Source organism: Furipterus horrens, unplaced genomic scaffold (genome assembly GCF_987537825.1).
Source record: "Furipterus horrens unplaced genomic scaffold, mFurHor1.1.pri manual_scaffold_5, whole genome shotgun sequence".
NCBI lineage: Eukaryota > Metazoa > Chordata > Mammalia > Chiroptera > Furipteridae > Furipterus > Furipterus horrens.
In genome coordinates this window covers 105,007,432-105,025,930 of record NW_028327175.1, presented here as the reverse complement: position 1 = coordinate 105,025,930, position 18,499 = coordinate 105,007,432, and the positions used below count along the sequence as shown (strand labels likewise).

Genomic DNA, 18,499 nt, shown 5'->3' with positions numbered 1-18,499 from the left:
TTGGGTAAATTACTGGGAAAATGGAGATAGGATCTCTTTCCCAAGAATTCTGTAAACTGATATGGAAGGCTGTGGTTTTGAAGTGGATTAAATATAATTTTTTAAAATCTCCCTCCAGCCCTCACTGATGGAAATTTCACAGGCTCAAGCCCATCATTCCTGACTTTTACAAATGCTTGTGTGTTTTCCCTGGGAATTGGCGGTGTGAAGTTTTGGAGTGGAGAATCAGTATATTCTATAAAACCCTGATATAGATATTTCAGGAGTTATTTTGGCCCAAACTAAGAGCAATTTCATGTAGTATATTTTAGGGTCAGGAAGGTGGCCCATAAAGGGTGTTGTTTGTGATCCTTTGAGATAGGTGATATTGCTAGCGTTTTCTTTCCACTTCTGTGATTTATATAGGTCTTCACCTAGTATTTTGACGCTGACAGCCATTCGCCACCACGTCCTTGGAACTATCACCACTGACAAAATGATGGATGTCACTGTGACTATCAAGTAAGACTTCTGTTCCAGGGTGGGCTGAGCATGGAGGGTGGTGGATGAGGTCTGGGGGCTTCTCTGGTGGACTCTTTGAAAATTATATTTGATTTCTTATCTCTAGGTGTATATACAAATGGCCTTCTCTCTCATACTTATGTGATGTAGCCAAAAATTTATAGCAGCCTTGATCCTTTCCTTTTATGATTCAAGAATTAACTTTGGGTGAGGAAGAGTCTTCTGACAGCTTGTTCCAGTGTCTTAAATTTCTGTTTGAACCCTTTATATTTCCTGCCTTTACTAGGGGAAAAGAAACCTCTAGTTTATTCATTGTATTTCAAGTGTTTTAGCAAATTCAGAAATATTGTCTGTTTTTCTTGGACCTTTTCTCAAAGACTTGGAAAGCAAGACAGAAAGGATGTGAAGGGCTGTCCCTCGCTGAGGGTCGGACTTGTGTCAGTGTCACCTCTGAGAGGAATATTTGCAGTGTGCAGAGGTGCATCTGAAACCCTAATTTCTCAAGAAATGAAGGAGTTTTGGCAACACGACCAACCTTGTCAAATAGAATGAAAATCTGAATAACTTTCTCTGTCCTTACCGTAGTTGAAGTTGCCTTTCCAGCTGTGTCTCCATATTTCTTTCAACCTCCTGTTCACTCATCCATCCTCTCAAAAAATATTTATTGAGTCTTCAGTGTGACTGGGCGTAGGCCACAGCTCCTGCCCTGATCTCATGGGGAGGCATGTAGTCCAGGAATCAGATACAGAACTGTAAAATTATAAGTGTGATAAGTGCTTTGAGTTTTACCTTGTGGAGGGCGGGGGCCTTTCAGGAGAGGTAAGCTGGTAGGGGCCAGCCCATGCTAAGCCAGAGTGATCCTTTAATAGTAGTGATCCTATCATTCCTCTATTGAAAACACCAGGAGATTTCCATCCCAGTCAGAATGAAAGCCAAGGTCTGCTCGAAGGCCTGTGAAGCCCTAGTCTGACATCTGCTTCCCCTGGGAACCCCCTGACTCATCTGACTTTTCCCTGGTCCCTTTGCCGAGGCTGCCTTGGTCTTCTTGCTGTCCCTTGAGTGAGCCGAGGGAGCTCCCCCTCCAAGACTCCATGGACTCTGTACTGCTCCTCCCTTGCTTGAGATACTCCTCACCCAGTGAGCCTCCTGGCTCCTTTCTCCTTTCTTTTAGGTCTTGGCTCAGGGATCCCTGATTAGACAGGCCTTGGCTAATCCCCCAAAATAGCACCCCCACATCCCCAGCTCGTTCTGCTTCTACACTGCTTTATTTTCTTCATTGTTCTTGTCCTGTGGCATCACTTTTCATTTTATTATCTGCTTCATCCCACTAGAATGTTGATTCCACAGGGTTAGGGAATGTTGTCTGTCCTGTGTACAGCTGTACCCAGTGCCTGGGTCTCTAGCAGAGGATGTTCTCACTAAAGGTGGCATGAAGGACCGAGGGTGGTGGCGTGGCAACAACTCCCTGTCCTCGGGAAATCTGACATGTTTTCATCAAGTCATAAAGTCAGTGGTATTGCATCTGAGCCCCGATCTACCAGATACTACTACCACCATGCAGAAGTTCAGTCTTTATTTTTTGAAACCTGTTAGTTTACTCAGATCAGGAGAAGACTGTGCCATGTAGTGGTGTTATCAGATGTTTGATTTTGTCACTTATGGGTGACCCTTGCAGATGTCAGATTCCCACCGATGACAGGGACAAGTGACTGCATCCTCTGGGCTGCTCCTTCCTTTCCTCCAGGTCTTCCATTGACAGTGAACCCGCCTTGGTCTTAGGCCCCCTGAAGTCTGTGCAGGAGCTGCGGAGGGAGCAGCAGCTGGCTGAGATTGAGAGCCGCAGGCAGGAGCGGGAGAAGAAGGGCAAAGAAGAAGCTGGAGAAGGAAGGACCAAGCCCCCTGTCCAGGAGATGGTGGATGAGTTACAAGGCCCCTTCTCCTACGACTTCTCTTATTGGGCCCGGTAAGCTCTCTGGGCTTTTCTCTGCAGTGCCCCTCTGTTCTGCTAGTCTTCCTAACGAAGGGACAGAAGCAGCCAAATTGAAGTATTTTTATTATTTCAGGTCTGGAGAGAAAATCACTGTCACACCCTCATCTAAAGAGCTGCTCTTTTATCCCCCTTCCATGGAGGCCACCGTCAGTGGAGGTAGATGTCAGCTCACTGAGCCAATGGCACACCTTGGTAGTTGTTTCTTTGCCTGCATTTAAGCATTTATTCTGTGTTGTTGTTCCAGTGACAGTGGCTTTGTAACGCCCATAGATATTATTGTTTGGTGAATGAATGAAATCCATAAAAGTAACTTTTATTGTTAGAAAGGGACGATCTTTTTGGAAAAGGACTTGGTTTTTCTTGACATTACCAGGTTGACACCAGAGGTCTGTGGAAAACAAAGCCATCAGTTGCTCAAATGTGAGCATTAGTTGTCCTGTGTCTGAAATGTTCATGATGTTTATATTTTTTTGGTAGGGGCGATGGGAGGGGTCTTTTCAGGGCTAAATAATTAGACGTAATTGCTTACGGAATATTTGCCTTTTGGCTACTGATAGTTTTTTTTAGTATTATGGGTTCATTAAATCTCGGGCATTTACGAGGTTTGTGTTTGGAAGTAGACGTGATGAAGAGCCCAGCTTTCCAGTGGGCAGCCTTTGTGGGGTGGTCTTCTGTGTTGGGTCCTCTGAGGTGGAGCAGCGTGGCCTCTTACCTGCTCTAAAGGCATCTCTGCCCCTTCGTGGCCTTGTGAGAACCAAGAGAGACGAGCAGTGAAAACCTAGCTTGTTAGGTTTGCCCGCTAATGTCATTGGCAGTTAAACGAGGCCTTTCCAGGACGAAGAGTGGCTTGGGCCACTTCAAGTTATTGAAGTTTTTGGAACATTAAACAACCTCATTTGGAGGGTTAGCGTTAAATATCTCAGTTTTTAGGCCCTTCTTTATTGGGAAACCCCCAACCAGAAGGCTCCTGTCCCTCTGCAGCTAGGTCGTATTCTGCTGTTTTCTTCCCTTTTTAGAAAGCTGCCCAGGGAAGCTGATCGAGATCCATGGGAAAGCAGGCTTATTCCTGGAAGGCCAGATCCACCCAGAGCTGGAAGGAGTCGAGATTGTCATCAGTGAAAAGGGGGCGAGTTCACCCCTGATCACAGTCTTTACCGACAACAAAGGGGCCTATAGGTAAGTCTGTGATTAAGAAGCATTTGCCTGGGACCAGTTGGGGAGCCTGGGTTTCCTAGTGGTTAGGTGATACCTCCTCCAGGAATTGAACCAAAGCCATCCCTGCATTTGCTCTCTTTTATTCAGTGTTGGGCCCCTGCATAGTGACCTGGAGTATACAGTATCCTCACAGAAGGAGGGCTACGTTTTGACTGCGGTGGAAGGAACCATAGGAGACTTTAAGGCTTATGCCTTGGCAGGCGTAAGCTTTGAGGTAACACAGTTTGTCTTTAAAAAGCAGTTTTATTGAGGTTTAATTGACATACAGTAAAACGCACATAAAGTCTATAATTTGATATATTATCAACATAGTTTTGACATATGGACACACCCATGAGAACATCACCACAATCAAAATAACGAACATATCTGTCACCACCCCCACCCCGCACCCGAAAGTTTCCTTGTATCTTTCTGTAATCCATCCCCCCAGCCTATCTGATCTGTTTTCTGTCACTGTAGGTTAGTTTGCATTTTTTAGTTTTATAAATGGAATCATACAGGATGTTCTCTTTGCCTGGCTTTTCTCACGTAGCATAGTTTGGAGATCTGTTACTTCAGCTTGTTTGCATGCCTTTTGGGAAGTAGTTTGAGCTTTCCTCCTCAACTGTCTATGTCAGAGGACACAGCGCGTTCCTGTCCTGGTGTTTGCTGTCCTTCTCTCTTCCCTCTGTCCTTCTTGGGAAGCAGCGTGCTGTGGGAGCACAAAGGGAGCCTGGAGAGCTGGGTGGGAATGTTTTCAACACGGAGGACAAAGGGAGAGGATGGCAGATTACCTCACACAAAAAATGAAAATCCTAGATTGCGGGATACATTTTAAACTAAATTGAAAGAGATGCAAACTGGGAAGAAATATTTATACCATAAATAATATCCCCAGTTTACAAGGAACTTCTAAAATGGATAAGAAAAAACCCAGTAGAGAGATGATGAGCAAAGGGTATGAAGAGGTGATTCACGGAAGTAATACAAGTGACTAATGAACATAGAAACAGTGCTAACTGTTGGTAGTGACTGAGGAAATGCAAAGGAAGTTGCCATTGAAACGCTTGGTTTTGGGTTAGCTTTGCAATAATGAAGACAGTGTCCATGTTTTGGAGAGTGTGTGTTTTCCCATGCATGGCCGATTAGGGAGCTATGAATGGTCACAGCCACTTTGGAGTGCAATTCGTTGGTATCTTTCTGAATTTAAAGTGCACATACTCAATCATTCTACTCCTAGGAATTGATTATTCAGCAAAAGAGAAAAAACTAAGTGCACCAAGATACACATGTTTGGGGACCTTTAGGTTGTCTCTCCTTTTCCACCTCAAAGATGGTTTACCAGCCTCTGTGTCAGAATGATATGCAGCTGCTAAGCAGAGGCAGATCCCTGTGACTGATAGAAGAGGAACGTGAGGACACACGGCTGAGGGAGGAACGTGTGTGTAGTGTGTCGCATGCCATTTTTGCCTCTACCCCTTCCCCCCCACAGCTCCCAGCAAACCTGCCAGCCCCTCAACAGTAGCCTTAATGTTCATAAGCTTTGTGTGGGCAGCAGAAATGGTTCTGGAAGACTACACACCAAACTGTTAACATCAGTTACCCTTAGGGATGAAGAACAGACCTTTTGTTTCCCCAACAAATAACAATAAAAGAAAAACAACTTGTAAAAATTACCGCTTGACTTGTGAAATATTGTCCTCATGGTTAACATGAGTTCACTTTGCTTTGGTGTTCCTTTCTCACCCACAGATAAAAGCTGAAGATGACCAGCCCCTCCCTGGGGTCCTCTTGTCCCTCAGTGGGGGTGTGTTTCGTTCCAATCTTTTGACTCAGGACAATGGCATTCTGACTTTCTCAAACCTGGTAAGTGTCCCGTGACTTAGCGCCTGCCTCTGTTCCCCACGAGGGAGCAGGGACACGGTGTGTGTAACTTACATATTGCTTGACAACGTGAGAACAGAACACCAGCGTGGAGTGTTTGAAATTTCTCAGGGGACCAAATGTAATTAGAGTATTGCTCTTACTAGAACTTAATTCGGCTGATTCATGTTCTCTTCTGCACACACTTCTTGTTTCCTGGTCACCCACTTGTCACAAAGACAATGTAATTAATGACCCTGGCCACAGCAGCTCCTGTCTTAAGAGGCCTTTTGTTTTACCACAGGATCCTGTTGTTTATAATGCTGAGTCTTGTTCAGCAGTTAGCTTGTGTTTCTTTTGCAAAGCACATCCTGCATGGTGTGAAGAGAGCACCGATTTTTCACTCCTGATGTAGTCTGAGCCCTTGGCTGATGGGGACTCAGGAAGTGTACGTTAATTGGCCATCTTGTCAGTCCTGGGAATAAAGTAACTGTATAGGGATGTACAAGCAGGCAATGAAGTATATCCAAGAGGTTACACGGTGTGTGTGGTGATGCACACCAGTGTTCAAATCTTCTCTCTGCTCCTTACTTGCTGTGCTATCTCAGGTAGGTTACTTGGCCTCTCTGAGCCTCAGTTTCTTCATCGCTAAAATTCAAATGATTGCTTCCTCGCACAGTTACTGAAGGTTTATGGTAATGACAGCTGCTGTTAGAATTGTAATTGCTGTTACCGTAACTATTTATGGTCGAGTTAGTGGTGCCATTTCTGTCTGTCTAGGCAGTGCTGGAACTCTTGTGGCCTAAATCTAGTCCATCGTGACTTGACTTACCCCATTTTAAGCCTGACCTAGATGTGGCTGCAGAGGCTCAGTTTATGGTTGTCTCTTGGCAGAGCCCTGGCCAGTATTACTTCAAGCCCATGATGAAGGAGTTCCGGTTTGAGCCATCCTCCCAAATGATTGAGGTGCAGGAAGGGCAGAACTTAAAGATCACTATCACTGGGTACCGAACAGCCTACAGGTAAGCTGCCCCTGCCCACTTGCCTGTTGTCCAGGCCTGGGCTGTGGAATCACCTTCATGCTTCTGTCATCTAGACACTCATTCCAGCCTTCGTATGGATTTTATTTGGGATTCCAGAGAGATAAGATATGAGGTCCAAAGATTTTTGACTGCTGCCCTTCTGATATCTCAAACTAGTGATTCAGTCACAAAGTTTCTATTTTGAAAACAGGCCTGAGAGAGCCTATACAGTTGCTTAAAATTTTTACTCTAAAAAAGTTGGAAACTTGAATTAAATTTTCAAAAGGAGGACCTTCATTCACTTGAGTAAAACTTCAAAATGTTGAAAAGAGTACATAGTGTAAAGTTTTCCTCCTGTCCTTGTCTACCAGCTACCTGTTTTTCAGTGTTTTAAATACTTCCTGAGATGGTTTATGCGGCTACTAGTGTGTGTGTGTGTCTGTATTTGTATACATCCACATATATATGCTTATATACATTTATAAGACCACTTAAGGTGAACATTGATGAATCAGAAAGAGTGGGTTCAGAAAATTGGACTATTTTCAACAACAGAGTAAAAGAGGAAATGATGTAATCTTATTGAGTGCTTCATTATTTAAAAGTTAACAAAAATAAGATAAAATGGAATAAAAATAAAGCTTAGCCTATTTAAATTATAATTTTCCAGAACATCCCTTAAAATGTGTAAGAGATACTGATGCTATCCTGGCTGACTTGAGGCTCCTGAGGGGAAGCTGGACTGGCAGGTGACACAGTTAGATCCAAATTGCCTGGGTCCTTGATGCACAATTCTCCACCAAGCCATTTTGCACTATAAATTGTTGGTAAATGCAGGACACTTTACCTGAAATCTTTTATGTGCTTCAGAGAATCACAAGAATATCATGTTCCATTTCTCCTCTTGTTACTCTAGTTGCTATGGCACGGTTTCGTCTTTGAACGGGGAACCAGAGCAGGGTGTTGCCGTGGAAGCGGTGGGACAGAACGACTGTAGTATTTACGGAGAGGACACCATGACAGATGAAGAGGGAAAGTTCAGATTACGTGGCTTGCTGGTGAGACTCTGGACATGTTTTATTAGGGAATTTTTTCTTAAAGTATTCAGAGGTGTCTGTGGTGCCCCCCAGACTGGTAGGAATGGGCTAGGCCAGAGGGCTGGGGAGTGGGTCAAGTTCTGGAACCCTCTCATCTTACCTTTTATCTAGCTGATGTATTGGGTTGGGGTTTTGTGGCAACATTGTAAACCCATAGATCTGGTATAACTTTTGCTTGGCTTAGGCCAGGGTTCTCAAACCAAAGCCTCTAGGGCCAAACGAGAAGTGCAAACAGTTGAAGGAGGCTGGGGTACAGCCGGGAGTGGAGAGGACCGTGGGGAGCTGGAGAGGGCACAGCCCACGCAGAGGTCTTGGGAAGCTACCGCTCAGCTCTAGCTCGTTACGGCAATGTGGGAAGTCAGTCTGAAAGTAACCACATTGTTGGAATTTTTTAAGAGTAGTCAGAAATTCAGATTTCCATGGGAAAACTGATTTTTAGATGTTCACAACTAATTAAAAATATATTATTTGTGTGGGCCAGACAGCCACCTTTTCTGTCCTTTTGGCTGCTAAATGGCAGCATTTGGCTTCAGATTTATAGTGTTTTTTCCTCAAATTTTATTTGTGCATTCATTCATATGCTTATTCAACAGACACTGAGTGTATAGTGTGGAGGTCACAGAGAGAGTGTGGGTTGATGGCAGCCATTGGACTGGGTCACTTGGATTTGGGGTTGGGTCACAGCCTTTTAGATTTACAAACTGTATATTCTTATTTGACCCCAGAGAAATAGTTACATATATCTTGGCAATAGGCTGATGTTTGCCCAAATCACATGAACTGAGATGCAAATCAGTTTGCCTGTTTATTTAGGTACGTTGGGGCAATGCTGTTCTTTCCTAAAGACAAGAATACTCAGGTCCAATGTTCAGGGCACCCCCACTGTCAGATATTGGGGTACCTGGAAGTCAAGTCAGGAGCCAGGGGCAAGATACCAATCTCTTTGTTTTTTCCAAATCAATATGTATGGAAAAAATTAATTCAGAAGTTTAACCCTATTAAACTGAATTTATCTGATTTGCAGCCTTCCTAGAAATTCTCCTTCGAACACATATCTCTCTTTTTCAGAGTTGCCACTAACCCATACAGCAATGTAAAAAAACAAAACCTCCATTTCATCAAGGCAATTTACTTCCATCTACTGGGAAATTGTCATCATGCACTGGCTTTCTTAGAACAAAATACTACTGTTTGCCAAATAATTATCTGAGTAAATATACAAGGTCTGTCCAAAAGGTATCCAGCCATGTAATATGAAAAACAGAGACATTTATTGAAGAAAATACAAGCTACAAGAAACATTGTACATAGGCTAATCATGCTTCAGTCCCCTTCAAAGTAGGCACCTTGGGACCTCACACAGTTCTCCCAGTTGCCATCAGCTGCCCCATCATATTTTCCTGAATCTCGTTGACAGTCTGAAATATTTCCCCTTTCATAGGTGATTTTAGTTCCGGGAAAAGCCAGAAGTCACAGGGCGCCAAATCTGGGCTATAGGGGAGCTGAGTCACGTGGGTGATTTGATGTTTCATCAGTGAATTGCAGGAGACACGATGCATAAACAGGTGCATTGTCATGATGAAGTTGCTAGTCACCAGTTGCCGATAGCTACGCCTTCTGAATCATCCAACTAGTTTCTGCGGAGGAATGTTCAAGCTCACCACAAAATCTGATGCAGATTCATTACTGTACTCACTAAGTCATTTTGAATGTGATGGCCACACAGTACACATGCTCACTCAACGGCGCCTGTCACCCCCCACTAACTAGTTCAGTGGAGTCATGTTCACACATGGTCATTCCAGGCCTCTCTCCTTGGCTGCCAGGTTACATCGATGTGGCTCAACCCATTCTCGTTATATTAACAATGGCTGGACTTTTTCTGGACAGACCTTATATATACATCATGTGTTTAGTGTCAAAAAAGTGTTTCTTAGAATGGTGACGTTTTGGTAAACATGATATAAGCCTATAAATTTGAGCAATAGAATAAAAAGTATATTTAAAAAAAGGATAAACCTGAAATTGCATTTTCCAGAAATAATATTCATGGTAAGCATTTGGGAGTGTCATTCCAGATATCACTTGATGCATATATACAAATAGTGAGGAGGGGTGGACAGCAGGAAAGAAAAATTTGATCAGACCAAGAGCACATTATGTTTTCAATTTTGAAATAAGAAACCACATTTAATTTTCCTTGGGCAGAAGAAACTGAATGGGGATTGAGGAATTGCAGAACGTCAGATAAATGTTTCTTCATCAGGGTGCTTTTAAGGAACTCTTTAGAAGGGTGACAGGTGCAGACTGGGAGCTGAGGGGTTGGGCAGAAAAGCTCTCTCCTGGTGAGGATCTGCAGTCAGAGCAGGCTCAGATTAGGTGGCATGTGACAAGCCTCTTTCTAGAGAAGTGACGCCTGGTTTATTTGCAGCCGGGATGTGTGTACCACGTGCAGCTCAAGGCCAAAGGCAATGATCACATTGAACGGGCCCTCCCCCACCACCGGGTAATTACGGTAAGGCATGAAGTTCTTCAGTGGCACCTCGGTGGGATTGCTTCCCTCGTCAAAAATTCTTTAGTGCTCCTGTAGCTGTCTGCCTTTCATCTGTTGCGGGGGGAACTTCAAATCCTAATTAAGGGTCCTCTTAGAATAGTGTCATCTTCCCAGGCAGCGTCTTGTGGGGTTTTTAATGAACAGTGCAGCAGTTAGGCGTCCAGAGATATTTGAACTGCTGTTTCCCCACTTCCCCTTCAAGCGCTGATCATTATTCTCAAGTTAAGGATCTTAAGGCACAAGTAGCTTTTCTAATCAAGGGAGTGTAATAAAGAGAACATGGGCTTAATTGGTAGCAGGGCCACCCAGTTTCCTTATATTTGGATGACCTTGTTTTTTCCATTTGGTGGGCAGAGTCTTTTTGATATTCCAGATAATGACTTAGCTAATTGACCCCTAAAGCGGTAACCCTTCAGGCCACAGGAAGTGGCCGGGAATCGCTTGAAGTGGAGCTTTTCTCCCACAAAATAACTTCAATTTGCTAGACTAGAGGGTTTGGATGGAACAAGAGGGACTGTCTCTTGGTGTCTTTAGTAGGTGGCTTTAGGCATGAAGTTTATGAGGGGTTAGAGAGGGATGTGGTGGGTCACTTAGGACTATTTAGCCTAGAAAGTGGATTTTTTGACGACTTTATGGCATCTGGCATTTTAAAAGGCTGCACCTTACAGTTGAATATTTCCTTGCCATGGTGACTTAGGCCAGCATCACAATCACTCATGGGGACTTCAGGCTGGCAGATATGAACAGGTGACAAATGGAAGAGCGCACGCCCACCAGGGGCAGGCAAGAACATCTTTCTCTTTTTTCAAAAGAAACGGGAAAATATGGATTTTTTTTGTATATGAAGTTTTGAAAAATGTTGGCAAGTAATTAAAACTTAGAAAAATATTGCATTTGTCAAACAAAATGTGACTGTGGGCCAGGTGTAGCCCATCTACTTACTATCAGATTGTGACCTTGGATGTTGGCTAGTTCTGTGGCAAACTTTGCTCCCTTAATATAGAAAATAAAGTTTGTTATGAAATAGCCCCTGGGACATCCCACAGTTAGAGCAGAAGTTCTTTTCTCAGCTTCCTTAATACCAACATTCCTTATTTCTTCCTAGGTTGGCAGCAATGACATTGATGACATAAACATCATAGTTTTCCGGCAGATTAATCAATTTGATTTAAGTGGAAATGTGATCACTTCCTCCGAGTACCTTTCTACATTATGGGTAAGGCCATCTTTTTAAGATGAAAATACTACGTTATTTTCAGCTTTGAGACGAGTAGGAACAGGATGTCTGGGCCTCTCTGGCACTTGCTTTAACACACTGAAGGTGGAGATGCTGAGTGCTGATGTTGAAATTTAAGAAACTTCGATCCCAGCATGTATCTGGGAGAATGATTGCTGATTGCTGGAGAAAAACATGTTCTGGTTTCAAATAAGTGTTTTGCTAGCAGTACGTATCTTTGGAAGTATTGCAATAGAAGCCTAATGAATGATCAATACAATCTAGAGCAGCGATTTTCAACCATTGTGCTTATAAGAATTTAAAAAACATGCAGTACCTATTTAGTCAGGGATACTGACTTCTTTTCCCTTAATTGTCAAATAAAATATTAAATAGCCATCTGGTGTGAATGCCCTGTGTTGAACCATAAATATATAGGTCATATAATAGAGTTGCATCTCATTGATCATGTCTTATATAAGGTCATGTCTAATCGGTTAATTCTTGGTACCAGAAACACTTATATACAAGTATAGGCACCTGATTTTTTAAGAAGTTACTTTGGAGCAGAAAGGGTAGGTGGTTGTTATTATTATTATTATTATTATTATTATTATTGTAAATCACTCAAAACTATACTTCTTCAGATTGGCAAAAATTATTTCTTGGTGTGCTGAAAAACTTTAGTAATTAGTTTATGTGTGCCATGAGATGAAACAAGTTGAAAATCACTGATCTAGAACCTAAAACAAATACTATTTTAGAGCAAAGTGTTTCGTAACTGTTTAAATTCTGCCTAGGGTGGAGGTGGTGGGCAGTGGACTAGAACTCAGACGGTCTGGGCTGTCTCCTGTCACAGGTGGTTACTTACCTTGCTGCCTTGGGCAGTCACTTCATTCCCATGGACTTGGTTTTCTCCTCTGTAAAGCCAGGGTGTTAGATTCAGTGACCTCTTAAGGTCTCTCCAAGCTCTAACAAAATGTCATGTCTGTAATTAATGAAGAATGTTTATACAGTGCCCTGTGATCCCTTGAAAGATGTTAACGAATTGCTTTGGGAGTGTATTTTTCAGAGGCACTTGTAACTTGATATACAGTGAAGTACAGTATTCGACTTGGGTGAGAGTGTGCGCTTAGGTTTTCACTCACCTCGTAACTGCCCTTCCGTCCAGAGGCTGCAGGCCTGTTGCCAGAGAGTGAGGAGGGCCAGGTGGGAGAACCCACGCCTTATCCCAGGGATGTGAGGGGAGCAGATGGGAGATGATGGTGCTACTCCTCTGCTCACCTGGATTACTTTTGCATTGGGAATTATGGCTCAGGGTTGACATCACTTTCCAATTTTCTAGAGAAGACGGAAGTTAGAGTTATTTGAAATCGTCTGATTTTTAAAAATAAGCATGAATTCAAATTTACTTAAAACACTGCACAAATCAGAAGAACACGTATTTGGTCTTAGGTGTGGCCCGTGGGCCTCCAGGGTTTCCTGTGACTTTTGTTTTAGGAAAACTCCTCTTGACTTGTAGGTTATTTAGAAAAGCATCAGCATGGGCCCTGCAGAGGGGTGGCTCTGGCCTTCCCCTGTAGCAGATGCTGAGAGGAGCCCCCACAACCTGTACCTCCCTCTTGTCATACCCTATTGCCTATAGTGTGACAGGCAGCACACCTGGGCTGGAAAGAAAGAAAGGCCAGAAACAAAGCACTACATTGCTGGAAGTGGCCCAGAGAACCAAATGCAAAATGAGAATGTGTTTCAGGTTTAAGATGACAGCATACGGAGAGGCAGTGCCAGGGTGGCAGGGCCTCAGTGATGTGGGTTGAATCCCAGGCTCCACCATATATAAATTGTGTCACCTTAAGTGATGCGGGCTGTGTCCTTAGGGATAATAATGACGCAGGTTTAGTAGTCGGGATTGGTGACAATATATGTAAGGCACCTGTTGCATGCCTGGTGTGTTGTAGATATGTTAGAAGCTATTCTTTTTAATATTATCATTATACTAGCTATTATAACCATTTTGAGTGTTAACATAAGTCATTAGAATCTACTTTAAATCTTATATTTCTTTGCATGTCATGTAACTGGAGTCTTGGATGACTGAGGAATGCATTATGTATGGCCTGACAGGGCAGGATGGTTTCTCTTTCGGATATCCATGTTTCTAAATATCCTTTCCCCCCAAGAGATAAGCTGTCCTGAGGATGCCTGAAATGAAAGGTTTGTTGTGTTTCAATTCAAAAGCCAGTCCTGCTTTGTTTCTACTCTCCAGGTAAAGCTTTACAGAAGTGAAAACCTCGACAACCCAATTCAGACGGTTTCTCTTGGCCAGTCCCTCTTCTTCCACTTCCCACCGCTGCTCAGAGATGGCCAGGTAATGGCCTCGTCCTGGCCCCAGTGCCATTCTCGTTCCTGTTTTTGTTTGAATAATTCCACTTTTTAGTTTAAGGAAGCATAATTCTCTCACTTTCTCTCTAAATACCGCTCTGCAGAAATGGTTGACATTGTCCTCTCTGAATCAAAGGAGTTTGGGCCCCGCAGAGATTGTTTCTTAATTAGTGTTTTTCTATTTACAAAAATAACACATGTTCATGGCAGGAGAATTTGGGGGGAAAATCAGACATAACTTCCTCATCTGGAAGTAACCACTGTTGACATGTTGACAAGTATCCTTTTGGTCTTTTTTCAGCAGAATGCACACATGTGTCTTAAGTATACAGATATATTTATTTTATTTTACTAATTCACAGCTGGGGCTCTTGGACGTCATTTTGTAACCTGTGCTTTCTGTGGAGAATATTCACAGATCTTTTCCCACCATAAGTCATTTATAGCACGACTTGTAATGGTTGTACAGTCGTCCGTAGTATAGGCAATACCATAATTGATTTAACCAAGGTGCTAATGTGGGACATCATTTATTGATTATAGAATGTTTATTATCAATTCTACTTGGACAGAGAAAATAGAATAGTTGGGATGGGGTGGGGGCAGCAACTGTGGCAAAGAGTCTGGTTCCTTTCTGTGGGGCTTGGCCTAAGGGTGTTGGCAGTGAGCCTGTGGTGTGCCCTTTCCTCTCCTGGCTTCCCACTGCCTGCCACAGGGGTGATACACGAAGGCCTTTCTCAGCGTGAAATGGCTTAAAGTAATGTAATCGTTGAGATGGAGTTTGGGGGTTCCTCTTCATGCTCCACACGCCCTCTGAAATAGATACCGTAGACAGCACAGCACTGTGGAGAAAGCTTGAGCTCTCCCTGGGCGACTTGCTCTTAGGGTCTTCAGGCCTTGCTCTCCCCGTCTCTAAAACGATCTTGTCAGTGTTTGAGAGCAGAGTGGGCCCTGATCTGGCACATGGGGCTCGGCACGCGGGGCTCGGCACGCGGGGCCGGGACCAGCACCAGTACCTTTCCAGAGAGCTGTGTTCTTAAATGCACCATCTAATGAGCCACTGAAGTGTTGTCCCCGAAAAGTCAACCTCATTTGGGATGACAGACTTCCTCAGTGCAATCACGTACCTCTGTCGTTAGAATTGGCTCATAAGAAATTCTTGTGTTTCATAAAGGCACCTCTTCAAAGGTCCATAATTGTTGAACACGCTCATAAAAAGTGCCCCAGCCTTTGAAGGCTTTCTCAGAAGGCACAGTCTCAGGGACGCTGGAGACACACAGCTGGCACTGACTGATGGGACAGCCTGCTGAGGTTACTGCCCTAAAGTTAGCGACCTTGGTTCTGGATGTTTAAACTTGGGGATTTTGTTAGAAACATCAGGTCCTTTCTATCGCAGCCATACATTAGGTTTTCATTTTCATTTGCTTTGCTCAAACTTCCCTTTATAAAAAAATAACTTTTTACTTGTGCACAGAATTATGTTGTGCTTCTGGACTCCACGCTCCCCAGATCCCAGTATGACTACATCTTGCCTCAAGTTTCTTTCACTGCAGTGGGCTACCATAAGCATATCACCCTGATTTTTACTCCCACGGTAAGGAAGAGGGGGAGTTTTGTCAAAAACCCTGGGGCTGGTGGGAGAAGGAAAATTCACACCACCGGCGCCCTAGGTATTGGGTGGAGGCAGGACTGCTGTTTAAAGGGCCCGCGGCATTGGGCCCCTTTAGCGTCCTGGGTTTTATTGGTATATCCTGGATATCCCCAGATGCATTTCTGCGCTGATGCCTGAGTCTCCTTTGAGGAGGAAACTGGCAGTGAGGGGGTTGGAATTAAGTCAATGGCTCAGGTGTAACTTTTGGGGAAGAAGGTCACCACTGTGTCACTGCATTGTGATTGGTGGCATTGTGGCCCTACAGGAGGCTCATGATACCTGACCCGCCCGAGCTTCTAGGCTGGCTGCCAAGTTACAGGACATACATAGAAGCTGTGAGAGCATGTAATGAACGCCACCAGATGCAGGCTGTGGAAAACTGCAGGGCAACATCGTGAAACAGGACTTACTTGACAAGTTGCAAGAGAAAGAAAAGGACAAGATATGGAAGATATACCTGTAGATGAAAAAGTCATTTGCAGTGTGTAGACCTTATTGGATCTCATAGCAAATGGACTGTAACAAAAGAATGGATATGTGGTCTGTGTTCTGACTGGCCCAGATCGAGGCTGAGGGTTCTGTTGGAGGAAAGGGTGAATGGCCCCTGGGAAACAGGTAGCAGCTGCGCCACCTGCTCCCTAGGTGTCGTCTTCGGGACTGGCTGGCTCGTCACTGCGTCTGAGCCTGGAGCAGTGTGTTCTCCATACTTGCTTGTAGGAAAAAGCCCGTGTGTAGCTGGGACTCATTAGCACCAGACCTGCTTGCTCCTCATCCGCAGGGACTCCCTGCTCTCCACGGCACTTCCTTTCCTCCGTGTAGACAGTGGAAGTTCAGGGGGTGAGGAATGCCTCGTCGTGGGCTCTGTCTATTCCTGGCTTTCAGAGAACAATAATGAGTTTGGATAGTGGAGGGTGCATCTGAAAGTTGATCCAAGTTGCCTCAGTTTCTTAATTTGGACAGTGAGAATTTGGATTGTGGGGGAATGCCCAGGTGTCTGGGGGTAGCCGATTCAGAAGGCTGGTGGGTCATGGCTGTGTCATAGTGCAAAGCAGATAAAGGACAGTGCTCTTTGTGTTTGCAGAGGAAATTGCCTGAGCAAGACATCGCGCAAGGTTCCTACATCGCCCTGCCTCTGACGCTACTTGTCCTGCTGGCTGGCTACAACCACGATAAGGTAGGAAACCCGGAGACCTCAAGAGAAGGCGGATATGTCAGCGACTGTGGTCCCTCGCAGCTGTGAAGTGATAGAGAAGAATGTTTAGTGCAACAGAAATTACAGCATTTTAGGGTTGGAAGGGACTGTAAAAGCCTCAAATCCAACCCCAAGTCCTCCTTTCAAGGCCATAAATGTCTGTAACATCTCTGCTAATCCTTAAATCTGGAACACTGCTAGGCATGTGTTACTCAGAGAGAGCTGGCTGTCTCTGCTGACCGTCTCTGGTGCAGAGGCCTGCCTTGTTTGGAACTGAGGTCCACCCATTAGCACGTAGCGGGTGGTGACGGTGCCTGGAAACGGAGCTGTGCTAATAGGCAGGGCCTCAGTGTCCATCTGGATGGAAGGCAGTCCCCTGGCATTCCTCTCACACTCTCCCTCTCTTTTTAGCTCATTCCCTTGCTGTTGCAGTTGACAAGTCGACTGCAGGGCGTCAGGGCTCTTGGCCAGACAGCTTCTGACAGTGGTGGCCCAGAAGATGCCAAGAGACAAGCCAAGAAACAGAAGACAAGGCGGACGTGAGGAAGAGGAGGAGGGGCAGAGAAGTCTCACTCGGGAAGGGCCACGGCCAAGGGACCCCATGCCCCCGGCATGAAAACGTGCAGCCCGTGCCCAGTGCCTGTGCGCCTTCGGCCTGGCTGCCTGGGCCTGTCCTGCCCTCGCCTGGCCCCTCGCAGCAGTGCGACGAATGGACCCTCCCGTCACTCTGCTGAGCACAATTTATTTTCTGAATTGAAGATAATTTATTATTATTATTTTTGTCAAAGAGATATTTAAGCTATGCTGGTGGTGTGAGAATAGAAGTGTTAATCTTCAGCATTCATTTGCAAGAAACATGGGTTTGGGCCCCCTCATGAAGTCCCTGTTGGAGTTACCTTTTCCATTAATGTCTCTTTGCATCCAAGGTCCCTGCTGGAAACTGCACAAAGTGTGTTTACTACTAGGAGGGTATGTTAGGAGGTAAAATCAATAAAATTGCCCATTCATTTGTGTTGTAGCTCATCTCCGATACATTTTTTGGGTGACATTGCCATAATGCCAGGGCCACAAATGAAGGTGCCTAGAGGGGCCTGCAGGTCCTGAGTGGAGGGCTAGGGTAAGAAACCCCTTGCAAAGGCAAGATGATACCTGGCAGCTGTCTTGACTCCTGTGGTGGGGAAATATGGGAGGGGGGCTTGTGCAAAGCGAAGCGTACCCACCCTGTCTAAAGGAGCCAGTCTCTTGCTCACTGGGGCTCTGCAGGAATGTGTGCTCGTGTTTCTAGAGAAGCCAGCAGGTGCATTTTATGTGGCATCTTCCAAGTTTTAAATGTTAGCAGCAAATTAAATTTTTAAGAGGACCACATACTTTTGGCCCAACAAGATGTGTATGAAGGATGGGTGAGGCCTGAAGGCCGCGGTTTGCATAAGGGAGCCACAGGAATTCCTAGCAGTTGAGCAACATTTATTCAATTTTTATAGGACTTGAATTCACTAAGTTATATTGAAGGAGAGGCACATCTGTTGACCATTTATTGAGTACCACATATGACAGGCACTGTGGATATAAACTGGGTAGAGCAGATGACACTATACATGGGGTTGGCAGAGCTGGAGGCCAGGTCTGCTTAGTTCCCTATAACTCCAGTGCTCGGCACATAGTGAGCATTCTAACGGGTGAATGAGCGAGTGGATGTGTGGATGAAGCAATAGGTGGGTAGATGGTGCCTGCCTTCATAGAGGGCAGGGCCCGGCAGGAGGAAGACCAACCCGAAAGTGGGCAACGGCAGTGCAGGCAGCTGAGGGCCTCTTGGTGGAAGAAGCTCAAGTGGCTG

At 44.7% G+C, this 18,499-nt stretch overlaps 1 protein-coding gene across 1 annotated transcript in view; it reads left to right on the top strand.

Moving 5' to 3' along the window:
• Positions 1–17,683, top strand: part of LOC150009215 (BOS complex subunit NOMO1) — a 49,154-nt gene extending 31,471 nt beyond the window's left edge. Inside the window, exons 18-31 of the mRNA XM_090276965.1 lie at positions 406–501; positions 2,246–2,464; positions 2,565–2,647; positions 3,508–3,667; positions 3,794–3,920; positions 5,441–5,554; positions 6,446–6,573; positions 7,490–7,631; positions 10,102–10,185; positions 11,330–11,440; positions 13,707–13,808; positions 15,297–15,416; positions 16,555–16,647; positions 17,077–17,683. Coding sequence (XP_090133091.1) covers positions 406–501; positions 2,246–2,464; positions 2,565–2,647; positions 3,508–3,667; positions 3,794–3,920; positions 5,441–5,554; positions 6,446–6,573; positions 7,490–7,631; positions 10,102–10,185; positions 11,330–11,440; positions 13,707–13,808; positions 15,297–15,416; positions 16,555–16,647; positions 17,077–17,208 — 1,711 coding nt within the window. The 3' untranslated portion in view covers positions 17,209–17,683. The remainder of the gene's footprint in view (positions 1–405; positions 502–2,245; positions 2,465–2,564; positions 2,648–3,507; positions 3,668–3,793; positions 3,921–5,440; positions 5,555–6,445; positions 6,574–7,489; positions 7,632–10,101; positions 10,186–11,329; positions 11,441–13,706; positions 13,809–15,296; positions 15,417–16,554; positions 16,648–17,076) is intronic.
• The last annotated feature ends 816 nt before the right edge of the window (positions 17,684–18,499 follow it).